This window comes from Lipophrys pholis (assembly GCF_963383615.2).
Source record: "Lipophrys pholis genome assembly, chromosome: 5".
NCBI lineage: Eukaryota > Metazoa > Chordata > Actinopteri > Blenniiformes > Blenniidae > Lipophrys > Lipophrys pholis.
This window is the reverse complement of record NC_137628.1, coordinates 12,053,446-12,077,984: the sequence shown is the minus strand read 5'-3', so window position 1 is coordinate 12,077,984 and position 24,539 is coordinate 12,053,446. Positions and strand designations below refer to the sequence as shown.

General features: G+C 42.6%; 11 protein-coding genes across 11 annotated transcripts; 2 read left to right on the top strand and 9 right to left on the bottom strand.

Moving 5' to 3' along the window:
* Nucleotides 1–799: 799 nt before the first annotated feature.
* LOC308110112 (histone H3.2) lies at nt 800–1,210 on the top strand (the record flags this gene model as incomplete). The annotated part of the gene is made up of 1 exon (XM_080464203.1): nt 800–1,210. One exon carries the CDS (start codon nt 800–802, stop codon nt 1,208–1,210), a length of 411 nt encoding a protein of 136 aa, XP_080320329.1.
* Nucleotides 1,211–2,405: 1,195 nt separating this feature from the next.
* On the top strand, nt 2,406–2,999 carry LOC308109534 (histone H2B 1/2-like; the record flags this gene model as incomplete). The annotated part of the gene is made up of 1 exon (XM_080463143.1): nt 2,406–2,999. The coding sequence occupies one exon, from the start codon at nt 2,406–2,408 to the stop codon at nt 2,778–2,780; it is 375 nt and encodes a 124-aa protein (XP_080319269.1). The 3' UTR covers nt 2,781–2,999.
* Nucleotides 3,000–6,909: 3,910 nt separating this feature from the next.
* Nucleotides 6,910–7,284, bottom strand: LOC308109535 (histone H2B 1/2-like; the record flags this gene model as incomplete). The annotated part of the gene is made up of 1 exon (XM_080463144.1): nt 6,910–7,284. One exon carries the CDS (start codon nt 7,282–7,284, stop codon nt 6,910–6,912), a length of 375 nt encoding a protein of 124 aa, XP_080319270.1.
* A 1,229-nt stretch (nt 7,285–8,513) lies between these two features.
* Nucleotides 8,514–8,825, bottom strand: LOC308109440 (histone H4; the record flags this gene model as incomplete). Its single annotated transcript, XM_080463001.1, has 1 exon — nt 8,514–8,825. One exon carries the CDS (start codon nt 8,823–8,825, stop codon nt 8,514–8,516), a length of 312 nt encoding a protein of 103 aa, XP_080319127.1.
* An 823-nt stretch (nt 8,826–9,648) lies between these two features.
* Nucleotides 9,649–10,035, bottom strand: LOC308110375 (histone H2A; the record flags this gene model as incomplete). Its single annotated transcript, XM_080464628.1, has 1 exon — nt 9,649–10,035. One exon carries the CDS (start codon nt 10,033–10,035, stop codon nt 9,649–9,651), a length of 387 nt encoding a protein of 128 aa, XP_080320754.1.
* Nucleotides 10,036–12,654: 2,619 nt separating this feature from the next.
* LOC308110057 (histone H2B 1/2-like) lies at nt 12,655–13,029 on the bottom strand (the record flags this gene model as incomplete). Its single annotated transcript, XM_080464100.1, has 1 exon — nt 12,655–13,029. The coding sequence occupies one exon, from the start codon at nt 13,027–13,029 to the stop codon at nt 12,655–12,657; it is 375 nt and encodes a 124-aa protein (XP_080320226.1).
* A 1,355-nt stretch (nt 13,030–14,384) lies between these two features.
* On the bottom strand, nt 14,385–14,795 carry LOC308109301 (histone H3.2; the record flags this gene model as incomplete). Its single annotated transcript, XM_080462782.1, has 1 exon — nt 14,385–14,795. One exon carries the CDS (start codon nt 14,793–14,795, stop codon nt 14,385–14,387), a length of 411 nt encoding a protein of 136 aa, XP_080318908.1.
* Nucleotides 14,796–16,373: 1,578 nt separating this feature from the next.
* Nucleotides 16,374–16,979, bottom strand: LOC308109530 (histone H1-like; the record flags this gene model as incomplete). Its single annotated transcript, XM_080463136.1, has 1 exon — nt 16,374–16,979. The coding sequence occupies one exon, from the start codon at nt 16,977–16,979 to the stop codon at nt 16,374–16,376; it is 606 nt and encodes a 201-aa protein (XP_080319262.1).
* Nucleotides 16,980–20,596: 3,617 nt separating this feature from the next.
* Nucleotides 20,597–20,983, bottom strand: LOC308109531 (histone H2A; the record flags this gene model as incomplete). The annotated part of the gene is made up of 1 exon (XM_080463137.1): nt 20,597–20,983. One exon carries the CDS (start codon nt 20,981–20,983, stop codon nt 20,597–20,599), a length of 387 nt encoding a protein of 128 aa, XP_080319263.1.
* A 1,011-nt stretch (nt 20,984–21,994) lies between these two features.
* Nucleotides 21,995–22,369, bottom strand: LOC308109536 (histone H2B 1/2-like; the record flags this gene model as incomplete). Its single annotated transcript, XM_080463145.1, has 1 exon — nt 21,995–22,369. The coding sequence occupies one exon, from the start codon at nt 22,367–22,369 to the stop codon at nt 21,995–21,997; it is 375 nt and encodes a 124-aa protein (XP_080319271.1).
* Nucleotides 22,370–24,187: 1,818 nt separating this feature from the next.
* On the bottom strand, nt 24,188–24,499 carry LOC308109538 (histone H4; the record flags this gene model as incomplete). The annotated part of the gene is made up of 1 exon (XM_080463147.1): nt 24,188–24,499. One exon carries the CDS (start codon nt 24,497–24,499, stop codon nt 24,188–24,190), a length of 312 nt encoding a protein of 103 aa, XP_080319273.1.
* Between the last annotated feature and the right edge of the window lie 40 nt (nt 24,500–24,539).

The window sequence follows — 24,539 nt, the reverse complement described above, 5'->3', positions numbered from 1 at the left end:
TTCTAGTTGTTACACGAGGCAGAATTTATATTAAGTGTTGCTTCTCAAACAACTTTAAAGTTCCACAGTTGCTCAGGAAATTATGACAACATGAGCCTCTGTTATGTTACTATGTTTGCTCCTGTAATCCTTCCACAACTCCCTTCTAAATCCTCACAAACTAAAGCTCAAGTTCAAATTCAAATCTGTTATTTGTTTTAAGAACATTTTAGTATTATTTTGATGATGTAAACTTGTTTCATGTACTGCTGCCAGGACACACTTGTAAAAGAGATTATTCATCTCAGAGTGGTTCTCCTGACTAAATAAAGGCTAACAAAAATAAAGAAACAATAAAATACAATTTTTAATTGCAAAATCATTTCTTTTTTAAACCGATACTGAACAGAAGAACATAACTCTGTCACTGGTTTACCTGCAAACGATTGGCATAATTGTTTTTCTTTTTAAATAAAGTTTCTAAACAAAACAAACACTGTGAACATGTCATTTCCTGCTTTGAGTTAATTTAATAAAGTAAACACAGCGTGTCCAGAAATGATTTTTCACTTTAGTCCACTTTAGTTTGTTCATCACACAGCAGCAGCTTGCAGCAGAGGGAGAGCTGCTCTCACTTTACGCGGCACTTTCAACTGACTGTCCTCCAATCAGCAGCTCAGTCTCAGCTGGGACTTCGCCTCGTGATGCTGCTGACCAATCAGACTGAGTGACGTCACCGCGTCCCAGCTGGTCTCACTGCTTAAGAGCAGCGAGTCTCCGCTCTGACTCCACATGTCTTTACACAGAGAAAGCAGAAAGAATGGCTCGTACCAAGCAGACCGCCCGTAAATCTACTGGAGGCAAAGCTCCCAGGAAGCAGCTGGCCACCAAGGCTGCCCGCAAGAGCGCCCCGGCCACCGGCGGAGTGAAGAAGCCTCACCGTTACAGGCCCGGTACCGTGGCTCTCCGAGAGATCCGTCGCTACCAGAAATCCACCGAGCTGCTGATCCGCAAGCTGCCCTTCCAGCGCCTGGTGCGAGAGATCGCTCAGGACTTCAAGACCGACCTGCGCTTCCAGAGCTCTGCTGTCATGGCTCTGCAGGAGGCCAGCGAGGCTTACCTGGTGGGCCTGTTCGAGGACACCAACCTGTGCGCCATCCACGCCAAGAGGGTCACCATCATGCCCAAAGACATCCAGCTGGCCCGCCGCATCCGTGGAGAGAGAGCTTAAGGCTTCAGTCGGAAAACAACCACAACGGCTCTTTTAAGAGCCACTACTTTGTCAGAGAGCTGCTTCCTCACATTTCTAATATGTTAAAACATGTTCATATAATTTAACTTTCATTACGTTAACTAAAGTATCTACGTAGATGGATGTAGAAAAAGTAATGAATACGCCCAGTAGGGGTCAGCTATTCCACGGCTGTCTTCATGTGCATTCTCTTGTCGCCACCAATACAACGTCCAATTCGAACTTTAGCTTTTAATTCATAAAGTTATTCTAAAGAAGTTGACTTTACTTCCCTTCAGCTATTTCAGTTTTCAAATTGCTAATGCACAACTTTGTACATAAACTATTAATTTGTGAAGTGCAATCAAATGTGAATAACGTACAAAGGCATGCAGTGTATTTGAGTATCAAAAGATGTAAGGGTGCAATACTCTGAAAAAGAATAGCCTGTATGTGCATGTGTTTTTATTCTATAAACTGTGATCCTTGAATTGTTTAAAGGACAATTCATAAGATGCATGTTTTCATTTACAGCATAGGCCACATATTTGATAGTTGACTATCTTCAATTGGATGGTACTTTGGTGCCGATTACTGAATAACAAATCTATTAAGTCACCTATTTTTTTTTTTAAAATTGATTGGAATGTAAATTGAAAATTAATCCCTGTAACAAAAAAATCAATTATTCAACTGTTTATCTATTCTGACTCCGCATTCCAAATAATTATCATCACTTCAGAACACTTCCTAATTAAAATATCAACACATGAACATTCTGATTATATTTCTCGTCTGTTTTTTCTTTGTCTATAAACTTCAGGAAGCTTTTCTCAGCATGTGGAAACTGCAGGCCACACTTCATATCAAGCACCTGAGGATCAATTCACTGCTGTTTTATTCTCTTTGCAACAAATCCTCCCTGGATTTATTCTAATTCTGCTCACATTGCCTCTCGGGTGAAAGAATATTTCAATTTGCAGACGAGAGAAAGACCACTTCTAACAACTGGCGCGTAGACTAACAGACAAAGGAAACGTTCCCCTGGAAACAAGAAAATCCCCCCAACCCTTCGTTGAGCTTGGACCAATCACAGCTAAGAGACAGCACAGTGTTATTTACATGCAGCATGTATAAGAACAGTCTCTCTGGCTACTCCTGACCATTCGTTGCTGCAAAGTATCGGAGGATCAAGATGCCTGAACCCGCGAAATCTGCGCCCAAGAAGGGCTCCAAGAAAGCCGTGAGCAAGACCGCCGGCAAAGGAGGTAAGAAGAGGAGAAAGACCAGGAAGGAGAGCTACGCCATCTACGTGTACAAGGTGCTGAAGCAGGTCCACCCCGACACCGGCATCTCGTCCAAGGCCATGAGCATCATGAACTCGTTCGTCAACGACATCTTTGAGCGCATCGCCTCCGAGGCGTCTCGTCTGGCTCACTACAACAAGCGCTCCACCATCACTTCCAGGGAGATCCAGACCGCCGTGCGTCTCCTGCTGCCCGGTGAGCTGGCCAAGCACGCTGTGTCTGAGGGCACCAAGGCCGTCACCAAGTACACCAGCTCCAAGTAAACAGCACTGCTGCTCCAAACCCAACGGCTCTTCTAAGAGCCACCCACTTCATCTGGAGAGATTCCATTTATGATTGTCCACTACTTTAAGTCATGAGGTAGTTTTGCTTCCTTTTAGGTTTTCTACTTTACACTTTGGAAATGCAAAGTGATGCTCCAAGTTTAATGAAGCGGATAAAAAGCCACGCGGACTATTTTATGTCTATTTCTGACGCTTAGCGCGGTTCACTCTACTGGAAGATGCTTCTCTCATTGGTGCGTCACGGACCGTTTGAGTAATAGATGTCTTCAATGTTGATCGTATAGTATATTGTACGATTTAATGCATTGAGAGTGATTTAGCTATATTGTAAATTAAGAACCGCAATGATGTGACTGGGTAGGATTAAATAAGTACGTCTTCATACTATTTGTACATGTGGAAGTCACGGGCACATATGGTGTTGATCCTTTTATATTTATGTAATTGGATGTTCAGTTTTTTCTTGTTTTTTTAACATGTTTGAAATAAAAACGAAAATAAAGTGTCTAAATCATAACCATATTTCAAATATTTTAGCTCTATATATGGGTATCTGAACTGCAAAACAAGCTTTAAAACAATTCCCAAAACACCCAGCTGTATGTAATGCATGAGGTAAACTAGCACCAAAATCAAGATTAATACTTCTCTCCTGTTTGCATGAATGCTGCTCCAATCCTGAACACTCCTACCTGAAATAACATTTTGTTCAAAGTGATAGTTTTGTGCACTTAAAAAAACAGACATTACAATTTATGGGAGCTTTTAGAGTAAAATAATTTATTGTGATAAATATTTTCTTTTTACCAATAAACTTTTCCCAAATTCTGATAAGGTTCAATTAATAAAGCAAAGGGGGAAAAAAATCATGAAAACACTTAAAGAAATCTGGATTTTGCAATTTAATGAGCCATTAAACTTGAATAATCAAAGTATCAGTATCTTATTGCCCACTTACAACACAAGTAACTTAGTGAAGCCTTTGAAATCGCAGCACAATGCAGAATAGGCTCTGTGCACAAGCCTGGTAACATACTTCACCAGTTATCAGCAAAACTGTTTCCGGTACACTTCCTACTGCAGTCACTCCGGCGGTAAAATGAATAAACATCAACACACTGTACAAAAGAAGATAAAGTATAATGTCATGGATGCTTTTAAATTTCAGGAAATGGTGGGTGGCTCTAATGAGTACAGTTGTGTGCCACTTCAAGTCGTTATAACAGCGAGCTGAGCTTCCACTGCTTCCTGAAGGACACTGGTCTTCGTGCGCAGTGGCTGCAAAAAATAAACAGGATAGGGTTTTCTGAAAGTCAGCATACCAAGGTATGCAGCCAACATTTCCAAATGCATGTAACTGCTAAGGGTAAACAGGTTTTAGCTGCAAGCGCCATGTCATCGTTGTTTGAATGGAACAGTTTCACATCTGCAGAGCTCATTTGGAATCCGGCAGTTTGCTTCACCTGCAGAGAACAACTGATTTTACACCAAGTAAGATATCTACAACAAATCTATTAATAGTTGTAAGATCCAGATTTGACGTTACTGTAATTAATTGCAGCTATTGTCTGTTTTAGTCTAATCCCATTGTATCACTGTCATCTTCCTTATAATGTTGAGCTTGTATGATAACAAATTCCAAATAAAATAATTTATTATCGCATCTATATATATACACTTAAATTATGAGCATCTGATGGTGTTTGGGAACCTGATGAGCCCAGCTACATCCAAAATTGTTCAGGTCACCTGAGCAAGAAAAAGCTATGCCACCAGCACAACTGAAAGCCCTTTAACTAGACCAACTGTAAGTACACACACACACACACACACACACGCACACACACACACACACACACACCTACACACACACACCTACACACACGCACACACAGTGTGAAAAACATTGACGATAATCCTGAAATTTATTATATTTAAATAATTCTCCCCCCAGAAACTGCTTCTGATGGATGAACTTTTACTAACATACCTGTCAACTAGTGATGGCTAAATGAAGCTTTATTCATTCATTTATTCATCACGACTGTACACTGGCTGTACCCAGGGGGAGCTGGGCCACGGATTTAATATTGACTGTGTAACAGTGAGCTGATTCACGGTGACCTGGGCCAACTTTCTCTACAGCCTACTGTGCATGGATGTCTCCTGCAGCTGTGAAGGTCAGTCTTCCATGTGACTTTCATGGCAGTTACAGTGACACACATATTGTCTTTGATTGCACAGAGCACCATGTCAAACTCCTTCATCCCTGCTCCTTAAGAGTGAAGTCTTCTCAAACTACACGCAAAAAACACTATTCAGAAATGAATACAAGTTCATAATAAAACTACTGACATTTTGCATAGTGATGGAATTAACACATTACATGGTTTCTGCATCTAGACATGGAAATAAAACTTGTCCACTTTTGTCTTTACTGACATCTAAAATGTCAGTGTCTCTGTAAATTCTTAGAATTAGTTCATCTTCCTCAGCTGAGATGACAAAATCACACCGATTCATTCATGTTATGAGCCTTTGCTCTTGTACTTGTGCACAATAAGCATGTGTTTGTTTTAGTTCCAGTTTGCCTGAACTTATTTAAAGATATGGGGGGGTTAACATAGCTTTTAACATTGGACACTTCATTTCCAGTAAACCAAAGTGAAACAGCTCTGAAGGTTAACAAATGAACCCATCTGGCGATGCCCCCAACCAAGGGGCATCAGGGTGGATTACAAATCCACAGGGGCAGTGATTGACCCTCTTCATCTGGCAATACTCCCAGGTGGCATCTGATTCCATTTCAAGCCCCCACTTCATAGCTGCAGTCTGACGAGTCCCCTGCAGTATCGACTCAGCTAGACTGTCTTCAGAGCTCACAGAGTGTGATTTCCTATTCTGGCCCAAATGTCGAAAGTACATGTCAGGCCCTTGCAGCAGCATATACAGTGTATACAGCATATACCGCTCAGCACGCCACATTGTTGATGAATGTTTACAAAAGCACTAATGTTGAATGTCAGTACATGACAATTGCATTAAATCTGTGTTTGCACTGCAGTGACACATCACTACAGTGAAAAATCCCAAAAAAAATTCAAAATAAAATCTAAATAATTGTTTATTGGCATATTTAATAGGTATTGGTGAGTACTCAAATGCAAGTGCTCATACGGGGCATCCCGAGTTATATCAAATAAAAAAATTTTCTTCATGTGATTTTTTTTTTTTTTTTAAAGCAGGCAAATGATCTGCTTATAATACATCAGCGACATGTGAACAAGTGATGTGTTTTAACAATCGTTCAAAACCTGGGAGTCACTTTACTGAACGGTGACTCACACGTCATCATATTCCTTAACTTGTTCACAAAGACAATCTCGCTACAGCCGTCCAGCTGCAGAGGAAAACAGAAATATCACTGTTGTGCTGCTGCTACTCTAACTGCACCTGTATAGATATATCACATTACCCACTTTAGGCGTCCTGTGGGAAAAGCAGCAGTGCTGTTACTCTTTGCGTTGCTGAAAGCAGCCATTGGCATGAGCGGCCGCACCGTTTGTGCCAATAGCCGCACACGCTCAAGTCAGCTCGCATGCCCAACTCGGCTTAGAACTTGAAAAAAAATAGTTCACCTCTGAATCAATCGGTCAGTCTGCAGCATGTATGGTGTTGCATTTAATACAATCTCAGTGAATTAATTTCTCCCTTCCATTATCACAAACTATTTTTGAAATTCATTAGTATCAGAATTTGAGGAAGTTATTAAACTTTAAATACTGTACATTTGCCATTCTGTATACCTGGTATTTTACGTAGTTCCTAGTTGAAACAAACCTTAAAACGACACATGTGGAGTAACAAGAGACCAGTATCACTTGGATGAACGACTCAACCGGAATCAGTTTAAGGAGTCAAGTGTACGAGTGATACTGGTACTTACTGACACGTGGACTTACTCAATAGTTTATGGACGCCAATAGCGCAATACAAGTTTCACTTCATGTTCACCATAAGCGTCAGTATGGTTCAGCAAAATAGGAATCTCTTCAAATGAATTGTGTGGCTCTTAAAAGAGCCGTTGGGTTTGGATCAGCAGAGCTGTTTACTTGGAGCTGGTGTACTTGGTGACGGCCTTGGTGCCCTCAGACACAGCGTGCTTGGCCAGCTCACCGGGCAGCAGGAGACGCACGGCGGTCTGGATCTCCCTGGAAGAGATGGTGGAGCGCTTGTTGTAGTGAGCCAGACGAGACGCCTCGGAGGCGATGCGCTCAAAGATGTCGTTGACGAACGAGTTCATGATGCTCATGGCCTTGGACGAGATGCCGGTGTCGGGGTGGACCTGCTTCAGCACCTTGTACACGTAGATGGCGTAGCTCTCCTTCCTGGTCTTTCTCCTCTTCTTGCCTCCTTTGCCGGCGGTCTTGCTCACGGCTTTCTTGGAGCCCTTCTTGGGGGCAGGCTTGGCGGGTTCAGGCATCTTGATACTTCACAGATCAAGTTGATGAGTATCAGTAAGTGGAGGGAGTCGTTCTTATACAGGCTACATTCAGATCACGCTGTGCTGTCCCCTGTCTGTGATTGGTTCTACCCCTTCTGCTGAGAGGGAGGGCTCTTATTTTTGTGGGTCTGACCGTTAAACTGCCCGCCAACTCCACTAAGTTGTGCAAAGAAGCGGGAAAATAAATCGACCGAATTAAATATTTACGAGTAATCATGAATTTGTTTTTAAAGTCTGGAAATGTTAAAAAAAAAATATTTGGGAATAATTGTGTGTGTAATCACTTTTGAAATGTATAATATATTATAATGTATTATAATATAACAAATAAATATTGCGAAAGAGTTTTAAATATATCTGAATATATGTATAAGCGGGAAAATAAGAACACATTGGCTGTATGAAACATTGATAAGTGTAGTATTTATATATGTGACGCATCAGTGGAGTGTTCCTGACCAAAGCAGCAGGTGTTTGAAGTCAGGAGTGAGCTGGGATCTGGCTCAGTGCTTCACGGTGTTCCCATAATCAGAAAACACTCAAATCTAACAAAGGAGATGAGCTCAGATCAGAGAGAATGTGTACATGATTGCATAATGTGGTGAAAAGTTTAAAGTTTTTCAACCCATGATTGATTGATTAATTCTGTGACAGGTCAACAGACTAGTAGATTATGTGAGTGGCTGTTATTAATGTGATTAAAGTCTGAATGTGAATATGTGAAACAAGTTTACGCACCATTTTTGTTCATGTTTTAAGACAGCTGTATCTTCTACATCAAATTGAACTAAAATAAGTGTAGACTTTTAGATTCAAATGATCGTCCAGTGATAAGATGTGTGCAAATACAGTATTCTCATGTCAGACAGCCACACTTTATTTACCAACTGCTTGTCAATATGCCCTTTGATTTCAGTTGAAGATGATGCTCATTTAGGTCCCGTTTTCTGGCCATTATTCTTTCCTGTACAAATACTGACCACAAACCGACGAGCTTGTGCTATACCGTTGGAATCAGAAGTCACTCCAGGACAAGGCATCTCAAAGTATTTTTTATGCTATATCAAGTGTTATCAGCATAATGGCATAGAGTTAAACTATTATAAATATATATTAATTCACGCTGAAAGTATGAGGAAAAAGCTCTTTAAGATAGAGTGGTCGGCCCTGAAAAGGGCCTTTGGTTGCTGTGAGGATGCTGCAGCAGCTTAACCTCCGAAGCCGTACAGAGTACGTCCCTGCCTCTTGAGAGCATACACCACATCCATGGCGGTCACGGTCTTCCTCTTGGCGTGCTCGGTGTAAGTGACGGCATCACGGATGACGTTCTCCAGGAAGACCTTCAACACACCGCGGGTCTCCTCGTAGATGAGACCGGAGATCCGCTTCACTCCACCGCGGCGAGCCAGACGGCGGATAGCGGGCTTGGTGATTCCCTGGATGTTATCACGGAGAACTTTACGGTGACGCTTAGCGCCTCCTTTGCCGAGTCCTTTTCCTCCCTTTCCTCTGCCGCTCATTTTCACTTCTAACAGTAGAAATACTGAATGAACTCACTGTGGCGCTGACACGCACATATACATCATATCTGAGGACGTAGGAGAAGACACCAGCAGCGTTTGTTTGTCCTCCTTTCTGATTGGTCGTCACTGTTTCCCTCTAACTTGTTGTACTGTTGAACATTTAATAAAACACACCAACAACGCACTTTATTTGTCTGCGGTGAATGTATCCCTCTACTGAGCCCATCGGGTTGATAGTTAATCTGAAGTCAATGTACAAAGACTTTTTTTTCTTTTCCACTGCAGCTTATCGACATTGTAGTACACAAACATTACGCAATTTCGGTGTTTAATGATACTGTACAGTTTAAACTACCCTGTCATGTCCTGAGAGTAAAATTCAACTGAAACGAATGTGGAAATTTCAAATGTGCTCCAGGAATGAATAAAGTATATCTGATTCTTACTGTGTTGGTGTGGAGACGGTGACAAATGGGAAGTTGAAATTTTTTTTCTTGTACTCCACTGCAGCTGATGTACAATGTATAACACATTTATTAGCACTATTTGAATCACGCGTCTAAACCACGATGTCAGTATTTGGAGTCGATGTACAGGATTGGTGTTAAATAAAATTATTCTACAGGCCATATCCAGCTACTATTAAAAGGTGGCTGCAGATGCGCTAACATTAGTAGAAAGAGTTGATAGTTTGTTTTCACTGTACCAAGGAGTTCCATATTCAAAAGATAAATCAGGCGTAAAAGAGGATCTATTGTTCTTTGTGAGACATGCGTGGCTCTTAAAAGAGCCGTTGTGTTTTGTTGGTCAGTGTCCGAGTTTACTTGGCCTTGGTGGCCTTCTCGGTCTTCTTGGGCAGCAGCACAGCCTGGATGTTGGGCAGCACGCCGCCCTGAGCGATGGTCACTCCACCCAGCAGCTTGTTGAGCTCCTCGTCGTTGCGCACCGCCAGCTGCAGGTGACGGGGGATGATTCTGGTCTTCTTGTTGTCGCGGGCAGCGTTTCCAGCCAGCTCCAGGATCTCAGCGGTCAGGTACTCCAGCACCGCCGCCAGGTACACGGGAGCGCCGGCTCCCACACGCTGAGCGTAGTTTCCTTTACGCAGCAGCCTGTGGACACGACCCACCGGGAACTGGAGTCCAGCACGAGACGAGCGGGTCTTGGCCTTCGCTCTGGCTTTGCCTCCGGTCTTTCCTCTGCCGCTCATTTTGTCAAAGTGTTTGTCGAGTTGATTCTCAGTCAAACTGGAGCGCTGTGTGGCTGAAGTCTGCTTTATATAAGGGCGGAGGGCGCGAGCCAGTCCGTGACGCACCAATGAGAGAAGCAGCTTCCAGCAGACGGACTCGCGCTCAGCGTCAGAGACACTAGTTTGAACCAACTTTCCTCCAATCAGAAGCTCGCACTGAGGAGCGGGTTTCTACTCGAGGCACCGCTAAACTCATTTATCATGAAGTTCTTTTGAACACAAAACGCATTTGGAAAAACCACCGCCCTGTTTTATTTTTCTGCTTTTGGTACTTTAAAGCACCTTGTAATTTTTATCTGGGAAAGGTGCTATGTAAATAAACTTCACTTACTTACATTTATTGGATGAATTGTGAATTTCCTTATTGTTCATGGTGATGTTCTTTACATTTCATTCAACTTTGTGTTGAGCCAAATGTACAAAAACGGTATCTTATGTTGCATTTATGAAGTGTCAATAACAATTTAGGATGGCAAACATTTAATGACATTTTAAGCTGTTTTGTTCCTGATTTTAGTAGCTTTATCTTCCTTTTCCATTTTTTTTTTTAACAATTCTGACATTATAGAATAGAATAGAATAAAAATACTTAACCCCTAAGGGAAAGTCCTTTAAGCATTGCTCCACACAAAACTAATACAAGTAAAGCTGAATATCAAATAACACAATATTTATATCTCTTTTGTAAGCAGTTTGGCCTCTGTCCTTTTTTTTTTTTTCCATTTTAGACATTCTTGTCATTAGACAAAAGCTGCAAGTTCAGACCAATCATGTTTAGCATTTACAAATTGAGGACAAGAAAAAAGTAATCAGCTCCAAAGGACGGGAACCAGCCCCTGTCATTCACTTCAAAGAGCCAGCTCTTCGCGTGGGTTCACTTATGACAGACGCATCACTAGTACTAAATGTGGCAAATCATTATATTAGTCAGGTCCAAATGACCAAGTATTTTAATAATTTTACATCAAAATGTGCATCATGTATTATTCATTACATATTACAGGCAAATTAACAATTTATTTACCTTCTTCCGTGATAAAACCAGAGCACCGCCATATTGCATCACTTTGTCTGACAACTTTTGGTGGGTAGGCCCACTGTGGGGTTGTGTCGTTGCTCGCTAAGTAACACTTTGCTGTGGATGTTGAAGGGATCGACAACCTATCTCTGAATTGAGAGTTTTATACATTGCTTGTGTGGATCGGTGCTCCGTGGCGAGCCGGCTGGAGCCTCCACAGATCCCTGGTTGCTCTGCTTCACCCACTCTGAGAGGTTAGCATGGTGGCCGGCATTAGCTGACCGGCTGGGACTCGTCTGCCTTAAAAAGGTGAGTTCTTCATGTCTGGACGACAGCACACGGCCCACCTTATCACTATGTAGATACTGATACACCTCAGTACTCTTAAAGTTTATAATAGCTGCTCCGTGGGTTGCTAATGACAGGACGAAGACTTGATTGTAAGTCACCACAGTTCACTTTCTCATGTTGTCTTCTCAGCTCAAAATTAAGGAAGGATGAGCCACCATGATGCCGTCCAATCATCCTAGCTCACTTTTCATGTGTTCCCCACTTTAATATCCTGGCAGCAGCACTGTTTGTTTTGTGTAATGGTAGTTTTATAGACAAGATAAAAACACTGGGCTACCATTCACCACAATGCAATATGTCAGTAAACGGAAATGCTGACACAAAATCCAGAAGAATGGAGAATTGAAAGTGGGCGGAGTAGAATAAGGTCAATAAGAAATAACTTTTATGCTCAACATTAACTATTAGGATTTTGACTAAAGGTCACAGTTGTGCGCACAGATCAGCTAATCAGCTCACACTCACAGCTCTCCTCAAGGCAGTGCTAAACCCAGAGACAATCTAACCCAGTGATTTTCAACCAGTGTGCCACGGCACATCAGTGTACCGTGAGATCATCAGGTGTGCCACTGAAAATTGGCCAAACTTAATTCAATTGGTTAAAAAATTGTTACAGGCAATGATTTGATACTGGTGAGCATATGAGCCTGAAATGTGTTGGCTGATCAAGAAATTACCAGCAGGTGGCAGTAGGTAGCATTAATACTGACAGTTAATTTAAATAAATAAAACTAGCATATGCAGTAGTGCCAAATTAAGACAAGAAAGTGCTGGATAAATGTTTGAAAATGAAAAATTCCCTGTGAACTGGGCCATAGACCAATATTGAACTCTGAGGAAGAGGCAATGAGTTAAATATATTCTTCCCTATTTATGACATGAAATACTTTGCCCCATTTGTTGTATATATTTCTTTTGGAATAAAACCTGTTCAAGAGTTGTCAATAAATGTGTCGTTGAAAACTTTCGATTGGTAATTAGCTGTTAAAATTGAGGAGCCACATGTCTGGTTAATGAGATGTGTAGGTAAATGTCAGTGTGGAAGATTCTGATGAAGCATACATGAGGAAATACAATTGAACAAATTGCCTTAACAATTATAAAACATTTTTGTTCAGTGATGAAAGCAAATGCTAAGTTAGTGAACAGGAAACCTTTAGAACAGTTGGGTGGCTCTTAAAAGAGCCGTTGGGTTTGGAGCAGCAGAGCGTTTACTTGGAGCTGGTGTACTTGGTGACGGCCTTGGTGCCCTCAGACACAGCGTGCTTGGCCAGCTCACCGGGCAGCAGGAGACGCACGGCAGTCTGGATCTCCCTGGAAGAGATGGTGGAGCGCTTGTTGTAGTGAGCCAGACGAGACGCCTCGGAGGCGATGCGCTCAAAGATGTCGTTGACGAACGAGTTCATGATGCTCATGGCCTTGGACGAGATGCCGGTGTCGGGGTGGACCTGCTTCAGCACCTTGTACACGTAGATGGCGTAGCTCTCCTTCCTGGTCTTTCTCCTCTTCTTACCTCCTTTGCCGGCGGTCTTGCTCACGGCTTTCTTAGAGCCCTTCTTGGGCGCAGACTTGGCTGAATCAGGCATGATGATTATTCACAGAACAAGGTGATGAGTATCAGTAAGTGGACGGAGTCTTTCTTATACAGGCTGCATGCAGATAAGGCTGTGCTGTCCCCTGTCTATGATTGGTTCTCGTCCTTCCGCTGAGAGGGAGGGATCTTATTTTCGTTGATCTGACCGTTAGACTGCCCGCCAACTCCAATAATTTGTGCAAAGAAGCGCGAAAATAAATAAGTCGACCGAATTAAATATTTACGAGTAATCATGAATTCATTGTGTGTAATCACTTTTTATAGTCATTTCTTATATCTAAATATTGCAACATGGTTTTAAATATGTCTGAATACAATGTTCAAGTTAATCAATAAATCATGTTCTGTATCAACACCAATAAAACAAAGATAAGATAAGATAAGATATCCCTTTAATTATCTCGCATGTGGAGAAATTTGTAGTGGTACAGCAGGATAGTACAGAGAAAGAAGCACACATAGCAGGTACTAAAAAAAGCAGATAAAAATACAATATAATAGAAAAATATGCACACTGTTCCTATAAGTGTGGACATGTACAGAGTATGGGGGTGGATGTATTGCACAAAAAAGCAGGTAAAAATACAATATAACAGAAGAATATGCACACGGTGCCTGTAAGTGTGGACATGTACACATATGCATACAATATGGGAGTGGATGTATTGCACAAATAGCAGATAAAAGCATTCTGTACATGTCCACACTTATAGGCACCGTGTGCATATTTTATCATATTGTACACGGTGCCTATAAGTGTGGACATGTACAGAATATGGGGGTGGATGTATTTTACACTGTAAGTACGTTCTTATAGATTATCATTATTGCACCACTTCTTGTCCAGCTGGAGTGGAGTGATATTGTCCGGTGGTGGTGTGCAGTGGGAGCAGGCTTGGTTAAAGATCCAAACAAGCACGTTTACTCTTAATGGGATTCCTGGAGTGGAATTAACAGAATCAGCTTTTGAGAAATTTCTAAATGTTTATCTGACATAAAAGCTCAGAACTTAGAACATCACCACCTGCTCAGGAAACTGAGGACTTAACACTGGTTTACTGATCACTCCAATAATGTCTTCCTGGTTCAATCCCAATCACCACAAGAATAACTCAAGCATAATAAATCAAGCCAGTATAAATAACCTTGATGGTGAGGAAAGCCACCCTCATTAGGGACCCCTTCACACCATGTAAGAAAGCATTATTGCTTTAAACTACAATACAGTTTATCAGTTGTTTGCCTTGTATAGAATGTCATATGAATCATGGCAGGTGTGAGGAAGCAGCTCTCTGACAAAGTAGTGGCTCTTAAAAGAGCCGTTGTGGTTGTTTTCCGACTGAAGCTTTAAGCTCTCTCTCCACGGATGCGGCGGGCCAGCTGGATGTCTTTGGGCATGATGGTGACCCTCTTGGCGTGGATGGCGCACAGGTTGGTGTCCTCGAACAGGCCCACCAGGTAAGCCTCGCTGGCCTCCTGCAGAGCCATGACAGCAGAGCTCTGGAAGCGCAGGTCGGTCTTGAAGTCCTGAGCGATCTCTCGCACCAGGCGCTGGAAGGGCAGCTTGCGGATCAGCAGCTCGGTGGATTTCTGGTAGCGACGGATCTCTCGGAGAGCCACGGTACCGGGCCTGTAACGGTGAGGCTTCTTCACTCCACCGGTGGCCGGGGCGCTCTTGCGGGCAGCCTTGGTGGCCAGCTGCTTCCTGGGAGCTTTGCCTCCAGTAGATTTACGGGCGGTCTGCTTGGTACGAGCCATTCTTTCTGCTTTCTCTGTGTAAAGACAAGTAGAGTCAGAGCGGAGACTCGCTGCTCTTAAGCAGTGAGACCAGCTGGGACGCGGTGACGTCACTCAGTCTGATTGGTCAGACGCGTCACGAGGAGAAGCCCCAGCTGAGACTGAGCTGCTGATTGGAGGACAGTCAGTTGAAAGTGCCGCGTAAAGTGAGAGCAGCTCTCCCTCTCCTGCAAGCTGCTGCTGTGTGATGAACAAACTAAACTAAAGTGGACTAAAGTGAAAAATCATTTCTGGACACGCTGTGTTTACTTTATTAAATTACCTCAAAGCAGGAAATGACATGTTCACAGTGTTTGTTTTGTTTAGAAACTTTATTTAAAAAGAAAAACAATTATGCCAATCGTTTGCAGGTAAACCAGTGACAGAGTTATGTTCTTCTGTTCAGTATCGGTTTAAAAAAGAAATGATTTTGCAATTAATTAGTCAGGAGAACCACTCTGAGATGAATAATCTCTTTTACAAGTGTGTCCTGGCAGCAGTACATGAAACAAGTTTACATCATCAAAATAATACTAAAATGTTCTTAAAACAAATAACAGATTTGAATTTGAACTTGAGCTTTAGTTTGTGAGGATTTAGAAGGGAGTTGTGGAAGGATTACAGGAGCAAACATAGTAACATAACAGAGGCTCATGTTGTCATAATTTCCTGAGCAACTGTGGAACTTTAAAGTTGTTTGAGAAGCAACACTTAATATAAATTCTGCCTCGTGTAACAACTAGAAGTCATTTTAGAAATCCATTTCAATAATAAGTTCATGTGTCCAGTACCCATTTACAAACATTGATATGACCTTTAATCTTTATATATATAAATAATCAATACAGAGTGTGTGTGTGTGTGTGTGTGTGTGTGTGTGTGTGTGTGTGTGTGTGTGTGTGTGTGTGTGTGTGTGTGTGTGTGTGTGTGTGTGTGTGTGTGTGTGTGATAGATATAGCTACATCCATGTACAAATGTGCTTGCATGTTTGAAATGTCAAATGCCTGGAATGAAAATAAAACCAAAAGAAAAACCCTGAAAAGCAATTGCACATTTATATCCAAGGGCAGATGGGTGGACCTTTAATTTTTTTATCCTGTAAAGAACTATGTGCTGCATTTTATTGTGCTAAACGTGTATAAAAATGTAGTCTAAAGTGATGCTGAAAAGTAATTGCATTTTCTTAAAGGAAAAGGTGAATGACCACATAACTTCTATCAGTGGAACTTCCACTCCTTTCTAGATAAGTGAAATATTTGAAGTTATTACCCTACTTTTTATATTAGTTCAACCTAATGTAATTACTATAAGTATTTTCAAGTTTCAAAGCTCTCAATGAGTTGAGCTGCAGCTGGAATCAGTTGTCAGAACAGCTTCCAACACTGTGTCCCAAAGACTTTAGGTGGAGAGCGACATGATAAACAAGAGTCCCCCTGAGGAGACATGGAGGAACCATGATTGTGTGCAGTGTAGCAGGAATAGTGATCAGGACTGATCTCTTTACTGAAGCTGTGGTGGCTCTTAGAAGAGCCTTTGCTGAGTGTTGGTTGGAGTGAGAGCTCACTTCTTCTTGGCTGCCGTCTTCTTGGCTTTGGGTTTAGCAGCCTTCTTTGCAGGGGCTTTCTTGGCTGCAGGTGCTTTCTTTGCTGCGGGGGCCTTCTTCTTCATCACCTTCTTGGGGCTCTTAGTTGCTGGTTTCTTGGCCGCTGCGGGTTTCGCGGCCTTCTTGGGAGACTTCTTAGCAGCTGCTGTCTTCTTGGCTGCTGCTGCCTTGGGCTTTTTAGCTGCTACAGCTTTCTTGGCGGCGGGCTTCTTGGCTTTAGGAGCCGCTTTCTTTGCGGGCTTGGCGTCCTTGGTGTCGGGCTTCTTGCTCATCTTGAAGGAGCCGGAGGCCCCGGTCCCCTTGGTATGGACCAGAGTCCCCTTGGCCAGCAGGCTCTTGACGGCGGTCTTGACGCGGGCGTTGTTCTTCTCCACATCGTAGCCTCCGGCAGCCAGATTCTTCTTGAGGGCGGCCAGCGACACGCCGCTCCGCTCCTTGGAAGCGGCCACAGCTTTCACGATGAGCTCGCTCACGCTGGGGCCGGCCTTCTTCGGGACGGACTTCTTCTTGGCGGCCTTCGGCTTTGCCGGAGCGGCAGCGGCGGCTGGAGCGACTTCTGCCATTCTTCTAAATAACAAGCTGAGATTTCTAGTCGACAAACAACGAGAGTCCGAGCGCAGATGAAAATCTCCGAGCAGCAGGCGGGACTTAAACACACCATGAGAACCGTGGAGACTCAACCCAGTTCCCGGCTTCTGTGTGCAGGCTGAACGGTGTCACTTGTGTTTTCTGTGCGGAGAAAAAAGAGTTTCAAATGACTTTGTGAGCATCGCTGCAGACTGAAACTGAAGGAGCCCACAGCGGACTGCTGTCTCTTCATGTTCAGCTCACATTCACTCCTCAGGATCTCTGCAGTTCCTTACTGGAGCCTTCAAAAGTCACACATTCAGCCCGGAACTCAGCGCTGCTCAGCGACTTGTGCCTCTCTTTTCTACAAGAAAATACCTTCACACGCAGTAATTAGCCACTAAAACACACTTTACAGCTTCAGCACACGCTTTTTCACAGAGTCCGAGCAGAAACTTTCCACCGCTGATGAGCACTTTGTGGTAAAGTGATGATTTTGTAGGAGCAGCAAACACACTGATGGAGGCGGAAGCAGAGCGCAGCCAGCTCGTTTCTGACATCAGCTGTAGGGAGAGCTCATTCAGATTATTACTTTAAACATTTAATTTCGACAGGAAAAATAAATTAAAGTGAATACCACATTGTTGTCAACGTGATCATTTTGAGGTTTAACATAAGACAATAAACAAGAAAAACAAAGCTTGATTATTAGTGTTGAAGGAATTAAGCTGGTTGTGTTCACAGTACAACATCAAATTCCTCTTAATATTGGAATAGATTCAATCTGTGTTGAATGGTTTTGAGTTGATGATGGTAAAATCTTAAACCAGTTAATTTCTTCCTTCTGAACTGTTTAGTTTAGCTTTAGTTTATTTACTTAGGGTTAACACAAATGGTGCAAGGATGGGGGGTTAATGGACATTAATATTTCTTGTTTAACTTTATTAAAACCGTTTCATTCTGTGCCTAATAGTGTCTGTGTGGAGCCATGTCACAGAATTTCCCTGAGGGATTAATAAAGTGATCGATTTCTGAATAATAACCGTCTCCATTCACACATTATTCTGCAGTCATAATCAAGCAGCCAAAGTTAAGGACAGATTTTTTTTGTTCTTTGTAAAAGTAATCCTGATTGTTGGATAAAGAGTTACGATATGAAGAACTGTTTAACATCTAAGATCATCACTAAGGACAGCTCTGAATCATCTACCTGAGCCCAAAGATAGAAATGTGTATCTGTCACCTGCAACACGTTTACACACTCAATCCAGTGTCACTGAGTTCAGATTATGTGGAGCATAATCCCTCTCCGACTGATCAGGGTACGGTTCTCCTCATCCCACATGGTTTCCATTGGTTTCTGCATCAAATGCATGATTTGAATGAATTTGCACTTTATTATCACATTGCAACGAGGCCTCATGTTGATGTGATCATGGCTAACATGCGGAGGACAGAGGTATTCTATTTAATATAATGTGGCCTAAAAAGAAAACACTTCCGGATTAGTGATGTGTCGATGAACTGTCATCGTAATACATTCTCACAACTGACACTTTTCACTTCTGCTTCCTGTAAATATGCATCTCATAGCAGTGCATACTTCATTTTATTACTTTTTCAACACGTTTCCCATCTCAAGATGAGTTAATACTTCAAACTGTATTAATTTGGTGTCATTGTCACATCTGTTCCTTGATAATGGCAGACTACTGTAAAATTAAAAAAATCTTTTAAAATAAAGTCGTATTTGACTGTGGTGAAGTCAGCCCGCAGGTTCAAAAATAAAGTCAAGCAACCCTGCACAGCGACTGTCGTCTGCTATCAATGATCAAGCATGCAGTGTACTATGTCCGCTAACTGATTTAAAAATAAACGCTCCAATCACAGTACCATGACTCCTTGAGAACTCATCTAAAATAATTATTTATTCAAGATAAAAGCTACTACGGGTTAATTTAAATATCGTATGGGTGGGAATTCCAATATTCTTTTCAATACCATATTAAGTCAATATTACTTATATTTTTACAATATCATGTTGTACTTCAAAATAAAAAATGTGGGAATAACTGCAATATTTCAGTTGTCTTGAGGTCATTCCATGTCCCAGTGATAGTAGACCATCTCAGGCTACTACTACTTAACTCAGTTACTATGCAGTGCTTGTATTCACAAAGCATCTCAGAGTCTCTCAGTGAGCTCCGAACTTAGGCCCTGTTTACACGACAACATTTCACGTGACAACACCTAATCCTCTAAAAAAACAAAGGAGTGCGTTTACACTGCAGCAGCAGCGGACACAGAAACAACGATGTAGATAGTATGCCAGGCCACTGGAGCGCACTGTTAATTGATTTGGTAATGAAACTACACAGACGTGTGCAGAGAACAATACGCTATATGGACTGATGACACATCGGATGCTATCAGGGGTGAGTCACAACTATTAAACTACTGATCTGGACGATAAAACTAGAATATAGACCGCGGGTCGTACCACTACTCGGCCGCCATGTTTGTTTACAACTGAATGAGCGGGAAGGAGGAGGAGAGATGTGCATGCGCAGTAACAGGCTCTGTTGCCTCCGGACAGTCTCTGCAGGAGGGAATAGCGGCCGTGAAAGAATCTTTCCACCTGGAGAGCCGGACTAAAAACTTTGAGGATACAGTGCATCCGCAAACTGGTGCCGTGTAACAGGACCCCCCAAAAGTGAAGAAAGTTTTGCGGATACACTCAAATTCGTTGTCGTGTAAACGGGGCCTTAGCCTAAAACTTCCTGACCCCAGTCATCACCGCCACACTGCTGCTTCTTCCCTGTAGCCAGGAATCGCAGTGTTGTAATCACCTTCATCTCAGCCGCTATTGCGTTGCTTCGCTGTGTGGGAGAAATAAGCTCATCCTTGATGAGGTCGACAACAAACATTATTCCTGCACGATCGAGCCGGTAGTGCGTCACTGAATCATTAAGAGCTACTTTTAGCCTTAGGATGCTTTGTGAATAGGGCACAGGTATTCTTATGCCATTTCAAAATAAAAAGCATTTGAAAATTGGAAATTGACCAAAAACTACATGATTGAAAGTTGGATTTACTCCAAAAGTCCCAGTTATGCAATCATTACAGACTGTACTAGTACGGGGATGGATCTAAGCAGCAACATTAATTACATATTTGTATAGATATCAAATACCAATGCAATGAGAGATACTTTGTTTCAGATTCTCACCTATATATGCATGCATGCTGCTCCATCCTAAAAATATTTGCTCTAATTTGTTCTGAGCAATTGTCTTGTACATTAGAGGTTTAACGAATAAACCAAAGGGAATACATAGAAACCACTTGTAAAAGGTCATACAAATTCATAAGGATTAACAACTTGATAATGGAGTATATGGTAGAGACCAATGCATCGAGTCATGAATCCAATTTTTTTTTTTTTTTTTTTTTTTTAAAGTGTGCAATACTGCTATACACTAAAATGTAGATCATCTCATTTCAGCAACTTTATATTCTGCTACGAACTCCGTGTTTAGAGGATCTGTTGCTCTTTGTGAGACATGCGTGGCTCTTAAAAGAGCCGTTGTGTTTTGTTGGTCAGTGTCCGAGTTTACTTGGCCTTGGTGGCCTTCTCGGTCTTCTTGGGCAGCAGCACAGCCTGGATGTTGGGCAGCACGCCGCCCTGAGCGATGGTCACTCCACCCAGCAGCTTGTTGAGCTCCTCGTCGTTGCGCACCGCCAGCTGCAGGTGACGGGGGATGATTCTGGTCTTCTTGTTGTCGCGGGCAGCGTTTCCAGCCAGCTCCAGGATCTCAGCGGTCAGGTACTCCAGCACCGCCGCCAGGTACACGGGAGCGCCGGCTCCCACACGCTGAGCGTAGTTTCCTTTACGCAGCAGCCTGTGGACACGACCCACCGGGAACTGGAGTCCAGCACGAGACGAGCGGGTCTTGGCCTTCGCTCTGGCTTTGCCTCCGGTCTTTCCTCTGCCGCTCATTTTGTCAAAGTGTTTGTCGAGTTGATTCTCAGTCAAACTGGAGCGCTGTGTGGCTGAAGTCTGCTTTATATAAGGGCGGAGGGCGCGAGCCAGTCCGTGACGCACCAATGAGAGAAGCAGCTTCCAGCAGACTGACTCGCGCTCAGCGTCAGAGACACTAGTTTGAACCAACTTTCCTCCAATCAGAAGCTCGCACTGAGGAGCGGGTTTCTCCTCGAGGCACTACTAAACTCATCACGTTTTACCACCTACTGCAGTCCACAAGAACACAAAACCTATTTGAAAAACAAGGTTCCTAATGGCCATCGCTCACATTCATTGGCCAAATTGTGAAGTTATTCATTGTGCACGATATCAGAGATATGTTTCAGCGTGACGTCATTCACACTGATGTGTTCAATTTGGCGTGGAGCCACAGTTAACGGATCAAAATCAGTGTGGAAGGAGTTAATCCATGTACCTTCTCTTTTCCTGATTGAGTAGTGTTGAAGTATCAGGACATTATTTTCTGAAATTACAATCTGTATAGGGTGTATAAACTACAGTTAAATCATGTCGATAAGAGATGAAATGGAACAGTGACGCTAAACTGCCCCCCCCCAAACACACGTATGTAGTGTTAACATGTTCCTGTTCAGTTATTCACATAAGTAATAGCATTAGGAGTAGATTTTGAAGGAGAAAAACACTAATGATCTAAAATCGAGATTGGACTGGTCTTTCCTCCCACCATCAGCATTAACAGTGCAGTGTTCAAAATTATGACAGTAAATTATTCAATATTTGGTGATATTTATATGAAGTCTAATGCCTAATTCAAATAAGTGTGTGCTTCTACTATAGTGCCTACATCAAGATGGCATATTTTATGTCATTGCATACTGTACCAATTTGTAGGATAAACTAAAACAGTCATGATCACAGTAATAGGTAGCACAAGAACCGGAGATGACCTTCAGATTAATTGTGTGGCTCTTAAAAGAGCCGTTGGGTTTGGAGCAGCAGAGCTGTTTACTTGGAGCTGGTGTACTTGGTGACGGCCTTGGTGCCCTCAGACACAGCGTGCTTGGCCAGCTCACCGGGCAGCAGGAGACGCACGGCGGTCTGGATCTCCCTGGAAGAGATGGTGGAGCGCTTGTTGTAGTGAGCCAGACGAGACGCCTCGGAGGCGATGCGCTCAAAGATGTCGTTGACGAACGAGTTCATGATGCTCATGGCCTTGGACGAGATGCCGGTGTCGGGGTGGACCTGCTTCAGCACCTTGTACACGTAGATGGCGTAGCTCTCCTTCCTGGTCTTTCTCCTCTTCTTACCTCCTTTGCCGGCGGTCTTGCTCACGGCTTTCTTGGAGCCCTTCTTGGGGGCAGGCTTGGTGGGTTCAGGCATGATGATTACTCACAGAACAAGGTGATGAGTATCAGTAGGTGGACGGAGTCTTTCTTATACAGGCTGCATGCAGATAAGGCTGTGCTGTCCCCTGTCTATGATTGGTTGTCGTCCTTCCGCTGAGAGGGAGGGATCTTATTTTCGTTGATCTGAACGTTAGACTGCCCGCCAACTCCAATAATTTGTGCAAAGAAGCGCGAAACTAAATAGGTCGACCGAATTAAATATTTACGAGTAATCATGAATTTGTTTTTAAAGTCTGGAAATGTTAAAAAAAATATTTGGGAATACATTGTGTGTGTAATCACTTTTGAAATGTATAATATATTATAATTTATTATAATATAACAAATAAATATTGCGAAAGAGTTTTAAATATATCTGAATACAATGTTCAAGTTAATTAATAAATTATGTCCGGTATTAACACCAGTACAACGAAATCTGAACAAGCATGTTTACACTCAATGAAAATTATTTCTTTAACAGAACATTTCATCACTACTACCACCAAAACAAAAATCCCACAAAATAAATCAGACCAGTAAAATATCCTTGGTGGTGAAGAAAGCCACCCTCATTATCGAGGACTGCTCCCACCCCCGGCACCACTCCGGAAAACCATTTACAAGAAATCATTCATCCACTTTGCAATTACTGCTTTAAACAGCACAAAATATGCTGCACTGTTGTATCTGTTGTGTGTGGATGTGTTTTGTTTTTTTAATGTTGTATGAACCGATGAGACCATGAAACAGATGTGAGAAAGCAGCTCTCTGACACAGTAGTGGCTCTTAAAAGAGCCATTGTTGTTGTTTGTTTTCCAAGCAGCAGACTGAAGCTTTAAGCTCTCTCTCCACGGATGCGGCGGGCCAGCTGGATGTCTTTGGGCATGATGGTGACCCTCTTGGCGTGGATGGCGCACAGGTTGGTGTCCTCAAACAGGCCCACCAGGTAAGCCTCGCTGGCCTCCTGCAGAGCCATGACAGCAGAGCTCTGTCATTTCAGAAATTTGCAGAAATCATCCACAGAGGGGATAGACAATGTAGAAACTGTAATAAAGGTGTAACCTTTAGTGAGCTATTAAACACATTTTCCAGTATCAAATATGTGCAAATGAATACTGTGTTCATTTTGATCACACTTTGACTCTCTGTCAATATTTGGTTTGAATCTGGCTTTTTATATTGTTTGGCCACTTTGGTTCTGGTTGTTACTCATATAGAAAAAGTAGTCCGACTTTACTTGACATCAGAAAAAACATATCACTTCAGGGCAAGACATTGCTCCGAGTACTTCTACTCTGCATGAAGTGATTTGGTTGTTTCCAACTGTCCGTTCTAAACAATGTATTATGAATATGTGTGCCCGTAGGTACTACCATGATTTAAATGACATTGTACATCTAAACATTGGATTTTTAAACACAAACCAGTTTTGGGCATATCAATAATATCTATATCTACATTGGTATTAATAAATGATACTAGCACAATAAAATCCACATTTAATTAAAGTGTTTCTACCATTTTCTCCTGCTTCATATGCTTTTAGCCTGTCACTTTAGATGACAATGAAGTATATTATGGCAAGTGAAGTTGATGCATGTGGGGGCTTTGGGGAGTTTGTGTTCCTGCTGTTTTATTGCAGGTGTGTGAAATTTCCATGTTTAGGACACACACACACAATTCTCCATCTAATCTAGATGGTTAGTATATCCGAGAACTATTATATATGTAGTTTAACAGAACAAACTCTTTAGGAAGTGTAGGGGGCCCTGAAAAGGGCCTTTGGTTGTTGCGAGGATGCTGCAGCAGCTTAACCTCCGAAGCCGTACAGAGTACGTCCCTGCCTCTTGAGAGCATACACCACATCCATGGCGGTCACGGTCTTCCTCTTGGCGTGCTCGGTGTAGGTGACGGCATCACGGATGACGTTCTCCAGGAAGACCTTCAACACACCGCGGGTCTCCTCGTAGATGAGACCGGAGATCCGCTTCACTCCACCGCGGCGAGCCAGACGGCGGATAGCGGGCTTGGTGATTCCCTGGATGTTATCACGGAGAACTTTACGGTGACGCTTAGCGCCTCCTTTGCCGAGTCCTTTTCCTCCCTTTCCTCTGCCGCTCATTTTCACTGCTTACAGTAGATGTACCGAATGAAGTCTCTGC